The sequence below is a fragment of the Magallana gigas genome, chromosome 2 (assembly GCF_963853765.1).
Source record: "Magallana gigas chromosome 2, xbMagGiga1.1, whole genome shotgun sequence".
Lineage (NCBI taxonomy): Eukaryota > Metazoa > Mollusca > Bivalvia > Ostreida > Ostreidae > Magallana > Magallana gigas.
In genome coordinates, this window is record NC_088854.1 from 3,709,407 (window position 1) to 3,720,603 (window position 11,197).

General features: G+C 35.0%; 1 protein-coding gene across 2 annotated transcripts in view; it reads left to right on the top strand.

Moving 5' to 3' along the window:
- Window positions 1-6,828, top strand: part of LOC105321679 (microspherule protein 1) — a 7,282-nt gene extending 454 nt beyond the window's left edge. The window contains exons 2-13 of one of the 2 annotated variants that reach the window (XM_034447058.2): window positions 1-342; window positions 868-915; window positions 1,040-1,120; window positions 1,699-1,808; window positions 2,032-2,140; window positions 2,638-2,776; window positions 2,911-2,986; window positions 3,242-3,270; window positions 3,918-4,010; window positions 5,218-5,300; window positions 5,694-5,909; window positions 6,439-6,828. The exon at window positions 1-342 is cut by the window's left edge and continues 2 nt beyond it. In XM_034447058.2, the coding sequence (XP_034302949.2) occupies window positions 1-342; window positions 868-915; window positions 1,040-1,120; window positions 1,699-1,808; window positions 2,032-2,140; window positions 2,638-2,776; window positions 2,911-2,986; window positions 3,242-3,270; window positions 3,918-4,010; window positions 5,218-5,300; window positions 5,694-5,909; window positions 6,439-6,525 (1,413 nt within the window). In that variant the 3' untranslated portion in view covers window positions 6,526-6,828. The remainder of the gene's footprint in view (window positions 343-867; window positions 916-1,039; window positions 1,121-1,698; window positions 1,809-2,031; window positions 2,141-2,637; window positions 2,777-2,910; window positions 2,987-3,241; window positions 3,271-3,917; window positions 4,011-5,217; window positions 5,301-5,693; window positions 5,910-6,438) is intronic. The other variant, XM_034447059.2, reaches the window with a different exon arrangement.
- The last annotated feature ends 4,369 nt before the right edge of the window (window positions 6,829-11,197 follow it).

Genomic DNA, 11,197 nt, shown 5'->3' on the forward strand with positions numbered 1-11,197 from the left:
GACGACCAGTCAACATCTCTAGAGTCCCTACCCTCAGTACAAAGTCAGTCTGGGTCTGTCACAGAGGGAACCCCAAAGCACCGCATCAGTCAGCTTCTACCACCCCAGAGTCAAAACTCGGCCCAGGAACCACGGAGAACCTCTTCAAGATCCATCAAGCGCAAGAAGTTCGATGATGAAGTCGTAGAAAGTAGTTTGATTAAAACAGAGAGAGGGAGAATGACAAAGTTATCCACAGTGACACAAGTTCTGGAGAAATTGGAGCCAGCTGTTGAAAAAGAACAGCCCCCAGCCCCACCTCCCGAAAAGAAGAAGGTTTGCACCATAGTACTTAACAAGATGGTGTGTGTAAAAAAAAATTGTCAACAACTATTGGTTCCTTTAACTTTTTTTGATCAGGCTATTAAATGTTCTGCAGGTCATGAGTATAAATTTGATTGGATTGTTTTGATAAATATGTGAAATTAAATTAATTTCATTTATTAAATTTTGATTTTCTACAATTAATTCTGAAAAATCTTTATAAAATTGAAATGTAATTTCAAGGGAATTAATATATTCTCTACATCATCATAATGTGACATGGGCAATTTACGGTATAGTATGAAGATGAATTCGTTAATCCATTGACCAATAAAATTGGGCATTTTAATCAGAATTAGGTTACCTAGATACATGTATTTCTATGAGATCATTTTATCTTCTTAGTCAGCAAATTGGTTTTGACCTGACAATTGCTATAGATTTAACCCATGTTCAATTCCTGGTCCATTCACAATGGTTTTTCATAAGACATTTTTAATTGAAAACTGTTTATACTCGTTTTTACCGGTTATTTATTAATTATTACTTTCAATTTTTCGTTAGGTTTCCAAGTCTATTAATTCAGCAGCAAAACGAGCCAAGAAACAAAAGGTATCAATTTCTGAGTTACCGACAAAGTTTCCTTAACTGATCAATGCTCAATATTCTAAAAGAGTCTCTAGTTATATGCACACTGAACAGGAAATGTACACAGATGTTTTTCCTTTTTCCACAGCCTCCAGCACCTGCCTCGACCAAAGACCTGGGAAGGTGGAAGGCTCAAGATGACCTTGCCCTCATCACAGCTATTCAGCAGGTAAACTTAACTATCAAATATACCTGTACCATGTAAACTAAGCATCAAATATACCTGTACCGTGTAAACTAAGCTATCAAATATACCTGTACCATGTAAACTATACTATCAAATATACCTGTACCATGTAAACTATACTATCAAATATACCTGTACCGTGTAAACTAAGCTATCAAATATACCTGTACCGTGTAAACTAAACCATCAAATATACCTGTACGGGGTAAACTAAACTATCAAATATACCTGTACCGTGTAAACTAAACTATCAAATACACCTGTACCGTGTAAACTAAACTATCAAATATACCTGTACCGTGTAAACTATACTATCAAATATACCTGTACCGTGTAAACTAAGCTATCAAATATACCTGTACCGTGTAAACTAAACCATCAAATATACCTGTACGGGGTAAACTAAACTATCAAATATACCTGTACCGTGTAAACTAAACTATCAAATACACCTGTACCGTGTAAACTTAGCTATCAAATATACCTGTACTGTGGAAACTTTCTTCAAACATTTATTCACAAGTATGAAGATTGACATTTTATGATTTTCTGTTTTGTAGACAAATGACCTGACAGCAGTCCATTTAGGGGTCAAGTTCTCTTGTAGATTTACCCTCAAGGAAATTCAGGAGAGGTGGTATGCATTGCTGTATGACCCAATCATATCAAAGTAAGTAGTAACACACAACTTTGCTGAGTCACAGTATAATATATGTGCTATTCAACTAACATTTCATTTGAATTTTTTACATGTTAAAACTGCTTCATGATTTATTAATCGTAAACTTAGGCGGAAATAAGATTAATTCCTAAACCAAAAAGGAAGAAAGGTGTATACAAATCTGTGACTGTGTTGTATAGTTGTAGAGTTAATGTTGATGAATCGTTGACAGGTTAGCTGTGCAGGCCATGAATCAGCTCCACCCCGATGTTGTGGCAGAGGTCCAGTCGCGTGCTCTCTACAGTACAGAGGAGGAGTCTCTGATGGGCACCGTGTCCTCGGTACGTCTACACACTACATGTACCTGTAGTTCTCATATGAATGAGAGATATACACATGTAATCCCATTTAAAAGTCAACCTCTTAAAGTGAGAGTCATAGTTAGCTTTACACACTACAGTGACTACATAGACCTATACTGCTCTCTCATGGATATATACTTGTACAGGTTCCAATTAAAATTCACCCTGTACTCCGACAGTGAGTTAAAAAAATTAGTCAAGATTTTTTTTTTTACACTTAAGACATTACCAAGCTACTCTGTTGTCATTGATATTATATGAACTCTTTTAATACATTTTATTAGAGTAACCATTTTATCATAAGATTTGTGCTAAAAACTTTTCTCTCATTTATTTCCAATAAAACTATCATTATTCAGCATTACTGCTAGTGATGTGCACTACGATGTTGTTTCTAATTTGCGTTTTGTAAAAATTACTGAATCTGTAATGCTGATATCCCTGTCTTTCACTATGAAGCTTGTTTTTTTTTTTAGACCAGTCAGCCAACAGTGGAGATATTTCAGGAGCTCCTAGAACAGAACCCAGACACGTTCTACCCGCTGCGCACGGCCAAGGCGCTGCACAACCACTGGTTACTGCTGAAACAGTACCACCTGCTGCCCGACCAGTCAGGTAAGTCATGCTCCGTGTACCTGTAATCACAACATGTTACCTGTACCTCATACAGGTAACACATCATTGACATAAATGTGGTTTGATGCTGGGTAATTGGCTCTATATTGATCGACTCCTCCTGTTGTTGACAGTGCAGCCCATTCCTCGCGGGGACCACGTGCTGAATTTCTCTGATGCTGAGGAGATGATGAATGATGAAGAACTAAGGTAAACAGCTGCTTACCTAACTTCTACCATAACATAAATAGCTCAAAATAAGAAACATGGTATTTACCAAATAACCTGCACACCAAGTAGTCTTTGTCAAATGATGGACTGCTTTTGAATGGTGACATTGCCAATCATTTTGTAAATTTGAATGACCATTGGTTCCTACAATCAATAGATCTATCTGTTTCCAAATTATATAAATCGTAATTTATGTATGTTTTATTATGGGCTTTACACAATTTTTTATTGTAGAGAACCCAAAGATGATGTCCTGGAACAAGGTAAGATTGAATGGCAATGATTAATAGAGTTCCAAATCACATGACCTCAATGTACATGTACAAGGTTGCATTCACAATTAAGTTCGCTTTATTTAAGATTAATACATAGTATATGGTACATGTTAAAAAATTATTTTTGCAAATTTAAACCAAACTAACTGGACAGTAACACTTACTGTTAATGTAACATTATATCAAATCCAGCATGTACGATATGCGACAGAAACTGGTTTTTCAAGTAAGTATGAATTTGAAATACATGTACCAGTAGCACTTGTCTGGCATTAAGTGGTGTTCTTTAATGTAATGGAAGCTTCTTTCAGCCAAAAACACTAAAAAGAATACACAGCCAAAAGTAATAGGTTTACAGTATGTGGCATCTGATGCCATGTTATATCATGCTCAGTAATTGCTGAAAGTAGTAGCTGAATAATTTAATGATCATCAAAGTTTTGATAATAAATTATTTCAAAATAATCTCCTTATGAAGAGGACATAAAGTGAATAAAAGGTCCCTGGTAATACTTTGTTGTTGATAATAGGTTTTACTCTTTTTACAATAAATAGATTTTTGTTCTACATGGAATGCAAGTACCGGTACCTGTAATTTAGTATGGTTCTATAAGCCTGTGTATAAACTCTTACAGAACTCTCTGTGTCTGACAGAAGAAACAAGAACGAGATTCGACACCTGGAACAGGAGCTTCCTAAATGGCAGGTGTTGGTGGACAGTGTGACAGGTAGGTCCTGACAGTCAACCTTAAACTGTACCTACATCATTAAGTCATTACAGATAGGTCATGATGGACAACCTTAATCTACACCCACATAATTAAGTCATTACAGGAAGGTCCTGATGCTCAACCTTAAACTAAACCTACATCAGTAAGTCATTGTGGGAAGGTCCTGATGGACAACCTTAAACTACACCCACATAATTAAGTCATTACGGGAAGGTCCTGATGCTCAACCTTAAACTACACCTACATTGTTAAGTCATTACGGGAAGGTCCTGATGGACAACCTTAAACTACATCTACATTGTTAAGTCATTGTGGGAAGGTCCTGATGCTCAACCTTAAACTACACCTACATTGTTAAGTCATTACCGGAAGGTCCTGATGGACACCTTAAACTACATATACATTGTTAAGTCATTACCGGAAGGTCCTGGTGGACACCTTAAACTACATATACATTGTTAAGTCATTACGGGAAGGTCCTGGTGGTCAACCTTAAACTACCTCTACATTGTTAAATCATAACTCCTTTGAGTTTTGATTTAACTTGACTTTGATTCAGAGCAGTTGCAGATGCAAAGAACATTGTTGACAACAGATGTAGAAAACAATGCCATTTCTACTTCACTGCATTATTTCTTGAGAAACTATTCCTCCTTAATGAAATATCAAGAATTTGTGAGACTTTTACATATGTACAATGTATTTGTAATGCTATGCGACTAGTTTTGTCTATTGATATGCACTATATAAATAGTGCCTGTTTGGGAGGGTAACTGTTGAAATTGACACCCCGAGACAACCATTGTCAACCAATGCGAAGCGGAGGTTGACAATGGTTTTCGAGGGGTGTCAATTTCAACAGTTACCCTTCCAAACAGGCACTATTTATTTTATTATACTGAATGTCTTAATTTTAAAGAAAATTTTACTGCTTTTATATAGAAATGAAGTGAATTCTACGGCAAACCGTACGTGCATAATTTACGCGCATTTAACAATTCGTTGTGTTACCTGTTGCCAAGTGTGTTGCTAACGCTGAGGGTAATAGAACGGATTAACAACTGCGTCTAAACCAATCAGATTTCAGTATTTAACATGAAAGTATAATAAAATAAATTGCTTCACCTCCGTAATACTCTATAGACTGTTTAACCTGAGTGTATATTCCTCAGTAGTTTCATACTGACCCCTGTTATCCTTACAGGCATCAGTCCCCAGGACTTTGATAACCAGACCCTGGCTGTGCTGAGAGGGAGGCTGGTCCGTTACTTAATGAGGTCAAAGGAGGTCAGTACACCACCAGAATATCTACCATATCTTTGCACTAAAAAACAGGATGATTTCAAATAATTTGGTGGTCAATTTAAATAAAATTTATTGTGACTAAGAATTTTAGGATTTCCTAGGTAATATGAAGGGAAGTCTTTAAGAACAATTGGATAGTTCTGCATGTAAAGCTTATTCATGAGTATTATGGTATCTTCATAAATACTAATGTGCATTCTGTGATGTCTTTATAAATTAGTCTAAAAGGTCTTTGTAAAACTACAAACATGTACTATTGAATAGAACTCATATTGACTATTTTCCTGCTGGTCGATCCGTGTTCATTATACATCTACATACTTTGTGTTTGTCATGAATTAAATATTAAAACTAATGCTTATTGTACACCTCCAGATAACGTTAGGTAGAGCTACCAAGGACAATCAGATAGATGTGGACCTGTCCCTGGAGGGTCCCGCCTGGAAGATCTCCCGCCGCCAGGGCATCATCAAGCTCCGCAGTAATGGAGACTTCTTTCTAGCCAATGAGGGCAAGCGGCCATTTTACGTCGATGGCAAAGCCATACTGGCTGGGAACAAGCAGAAACTCAACAATAACTCTGTGGTTGAGGTATATCTAGTTTCTGGTTATGTGTGCTGTTGAGGTATATCTAGTTTCTGGTTATGTGTGCTGTTGAGGTATATGTAGTTTCTGGTTATGTGTGCTGTTGAGGTATATCTAGTTTCTGGTTATGTGTGCTGTTGAGGTATATATAGTTTCTGGTTATATGTGTGCTGTTGAGGTATATCTAGTTTCTGGTTATGTGTGCTGTTGAGGTATATCTAGTTTCTGGTTATGTGTGCTGTTGAGGTATATCTAGTTACTGGTTATGTGTGCTGTTGAGGTATATCTAGTTTCTGGTTATGTGTGCGGTTGAGGTATATCTAGTTACTGGTTATATGTGTGGTTGAGGTATATCTAGTTTCTGGTTATGTGTGTTGTAGAGGTGTAACTAGTTCAGAAGTAAATGCAAATGTTTGAGAGGTATTTAATATTATTAGGTTGTACAGATGACTTTTGCTTAATAGTCATTCATTTCTCTGTAGTCCATTGTAGTAGGACCAGTGAATTAATCAGTTTGTTTCTGTTCTTGTTTCAGATCTCAAGCTTGCGTTTCATTTTCCTGATTAACCAAGACTTGATCAACGTGATTCGGACTGAATCTCAGAAGCTGGTTCCAACGTGACACAAGGAGGGAGATAGACAGAGACATACAGAGATGTACGGGGGATGAGACGTACGGAGATAACAGATTGACATGTGACGGTGCGTGTTTACAATGTACAGAGTCGAACCAAAGATGCTGGTGATGCCGAGTCTCCGGTCATTGTCAATACCCTGTACTAAGGGACGTAAGGACTTGTTAGGTGACAGAGATATGGGAAGAGGACGGAAGAAGCACCCCCGGGATCTGTCCCGAGTGCCACACAGCCTCGGTGTTAGCTAGATGATATATGTGTACAGAATAAATTTTCCTATTTGATCTTTACACATGTTGTGTGTTGCTTCTTTATCAGGCAGATTCTGCCTATTGGTCAGGATTGCTTACTGGTCCAAACTGGTACTCAGTGTTTTGGGATAAAAAATATATATTTTACAAATCACAGAGATGTTACTCCTTCCTTCTTGGTGTAGTCATAAAGTCCCAATATTTACAAATGTATACATTTGTATCATTTAGATAAAAGATTTACTGAATTGAAGGCCCCTTTTATGTTTCTTATGTGTAGAGGTATACCATAGGGATGGACATATAAATCAATTTTAAAATGGTTAATCCAATTATCAATAACAGATGATTAAACTTTGATGATCAAATTACTTGTATTTAAATGATCAATATATAGAAGAAAGCAAACATCCACGTAAAAATAACAGGGTTAAACAATGTTAACTCAAAAAAGGGAACAAATGGAATACAACCTATTATATACTAAATACCAACATGTATATAAACATTGCTTTTGCTCAGCTTCTACTTCCCTGTATTGATTTCTTTTTTTCTGAATTTTATTTTATTCTGATGATAGATTTCACAGTTCTCTGACATTTCTCAGGATATAACAGATGTAGTGCTTAATGACTCCTTCGTTTCTTTTTTATTTATATTCCCGTCATACGGGATACAAAATTTATTTTTTTTTCTTAGCGGGTAGTATTAGCCCTTCCGGACATAATATAGGAATCACCCTGTCTGTCTGAAGATAATATCGATTTATCAAAAGATTATAAACATGCAAGAGTGTTGCTATAGAAACTGTCTGATTATTAAACGTGGCAAATTTCGGAAATTATACATCACTACGCCATAAATAAAAAATGTCTCTTATTTTTAACGAATAATCAATATAGTTGTTAAAATGAACAAAGATAAATAGATGATTCTCTTTATTTAAAAAACAAAGTTGCATATTTTTACTGTTATACAAGGGATGTAACTCATTCTAACCATTATCGAGTCAAGTCGTGTAAAGCAAGTATTTAAACTCAATTTTATTGGTGAATGTCTGTTTTATAAATTTCCCTACGGAGTACACGTTTTTAAAACAAAAACAAAAATCGCGATAATTATAGTATAATACTGGTATATGTTTGTAAACATTTTTGAGAGCACACTATATTTAGAGGGCCTTTGATTGACACACCCCTTAGCGCGAAAGTATTTATTCGTTTCTCGAAAGAAAATATATATTCTTGACTTAAATATATCTGGAAAAAAACGACCAAATTTTCTGAAGGTGTATCCAATGCAAACTGTATAGGCAGACTGGGTAAATAGCACAACAACTCAATAGCTCTGATTCATTCAAAGTAGAATTAAATATTTAGATCTACAAGAAATGTAACCTATGACTGTATATGAGCAGAAACCTATAAAAGGAAAATGATGCCGTCAGTGGCGTAGCTACCATGTATGCTTATATGCCTGAGCATGCACATCATTTGGGGGGAAAAGGAAGAAACTCAGTAAAAAAAAAGAAAGAAAGAAAAAAAAGAATTCAAGTATTAAGGTCCATACTTAGCTATCCCTTCAACCGGTTTCCGTCACCCAATCCTACTTTATCCGGAATAAATGCTAAACAAAGACGTCTTAAGTACCAAATATAGACACGCAATGTTGTCTTACAGTATCATAATTATTAAAGAACAGTACACAATGCATGTACCTAATAAAGCACATCATTTTAATTTCCCCCATAGATATCACAGCTTTATTGAGATATTCATTAGCATAAACTAGGTGAAAATGAACTTAAGAATAAAAGATTTGAGTGGGTCAAAAACAAGCGTCAAAGGTGTTTTCTTCTTTTAATAAGCTTTTAATAAGTTTTGTGATTTTATTTTATGCCTAAACTATAACCAAAACAATTTTAAATGCTTAAAAATATGCTTAAATAGTGAGCATTCCTTTCAATTTCTGCGATGATTGTTACTGTTAAAAATCGTCAGAATTCATGAGCTTCCAGGGCCTTCGCCCCCTGGGCCCCCACCAGGCTTCGTCCTGGACCCACTGGGGGCCCCATGGCGGCCCCCACACCCCCGGCCAATTTAAGCATGCACTTCGTTTCTGGTTTAGCTACGCTACTGGCCTAAGGAAAGAAAACAGAGAAATTGGAACTCCGAAGAGGACGGAAGAAGCACCCCCGGGATCTGTCCCAAGTGCCATACACCTCAGTGTTAGATTATATGTGAGGGCCCTTGATTGGTGAATAAATACATGTAAATATATTAAATATATGTGTACAGAATAAAATGTCCTACTTGGTTCATATACACGTTGTGTTTTGATTCTTTATCAGGCACATTCTGTATACGTTGGCCAAGATTGCTTACTGTTCCAAAACTGGTACTGAAGGTTTTGTGATAAAAGATATATATATTCTACAAATCTTGGTGTAGTCATAAAATACCAATTTTATAAGCTTTGATACTGATTAAATGGTCAATACTAATATATTAGAAGAATTAAAGCAGTAAAACCTCCACGTAAAAATGGCAGGTTAAAATAGTGTTAACTCAAAGAAATAGTTGAAGATGGGGATAGATTCTATCGAGAAATACTAATAGGTATAAATGTTGCTTTTAACTTGCTTGATACTTTCAACTTAGAGTACTAAATTCTTTTATAATAGTCATTATATAATATAATATATAATTATTTTTACTGGCAACCACTACTATATAAACTCAATTGGCGTTCTAGTCATTCCTTATATTCCCGTTTGACGGGATACAAAATTTATTTTAAAAAGCGGGTAGTATCACTAGGAAACTAATACGCTTTACCCTTGTTTGTCTGTCTGTAAAATATAATCAGGTATATCAATGCTTTTAACCGTACAAGTGTGTTGCGATAGAAACTGTTTAATAATAAAATATGGCATATTTCACAAATTATATAATATTATTCCATAAATATAACTTGAATAATACACCAACTAGTAATTAACATAGTTGTTGAATTGAACAAAGATAAGTAGTTGATTTCTTTTATTTAGAAAACACAGTGACATATTTTTACTGTTAAACAAGGGAGGCGACTCTTTCCAACCATCTCAATTGATTATTGAGTAAAGTCGCGTACATTAAGCGTCTCAGCTTATATTGGCGCGTGTCTCATCTTTTATTTTATTTAAGTTATTCCATGGACTAAATTATTTTAAAATCAAAATCAAAAGAGAAGAGCAATACACAATATAATTATACATGTCGTATGTTTACACTTTTTAGAGTGTAACCCATGTGTAACATAAAAGTGGCGTCGCTACATTGTATGCACGTGCTTAGACTTTTTTCTGAATCTCAATTTTTTTAAGGAAAAATTGCTATTTTTTTTTATTGCAAATCCCGACAAACTCTTGCATTTCTGCCTAACTTTTCCTGAAGCATTCTGGCCAAGCTAGTAATAAACTTTTTGAAATATTGACCGACTAGCAACGTTACGTATAATGACTTATTTCTTCCCCTTGTGTGCAAGATATTTTTCTATCAAATATGTCGACATGCCAGATAAAAACGACACGCAAGATAGTTTTGTCAACATGCAACATGACTATTTTGACATGCAAGAAAATTGCAATTATATCAAAATTATTTAAAATCTTTTTTTTTTAAATCAAATATCATAGTGGCATATTTCTGCCCTATGTGTGCAAGGTTTTTTTTCTGTCATATATGTCGATATGCAAGATAGATATGTTGACATGCAGGATAGTTATGTCAACATGCAACATAGCTATGTTGACATGCAGGAAGATTGCAATCGAAGTATTATAAAAAAAATCTTAGAAAATTTCGAATACTGCCCAAATGTGACTTCCAGCATGGTAGATGCTACTTATTTATTATTTGTTGCAACATTCACTACCTTTTGGAGGCTAATAGAAAAAAAACAAGGATTAGTAAACTTTGAATTTACAGCGTGTTTTTACAGTATTTTTTGTTCTTTAGACTTTTGCAACAAAATAAAAGATGAGACAATATGAAAAAATGATTGAAAATATTAAAATCAATGACACTAAATTATACACGAACACTTAAATAAAATATCAAAACCTCCCACAAAGAGTCTTGATAACGTCCCATAACTTTGTTTTCAATTTAAAATTAACAAATAACTGCAAATTAGTCATTTGGTTTATTAACGACCCCGTTATTTTTCTTTGCTAAGTAGAGTTGGTTTTTAATACCATTTTACATTGAACTCACTAGTTTTTAATTAAGATATTAATACACATGTATGTGAAAAAGTTTATGTTAATAATGTCAACACATTTACCTCGCGTGTCACCATAACTAAGTCGCGTGTTGACATATGTAAATAAGTTGCATGTCGACATAAATAAGTTGCATGACGA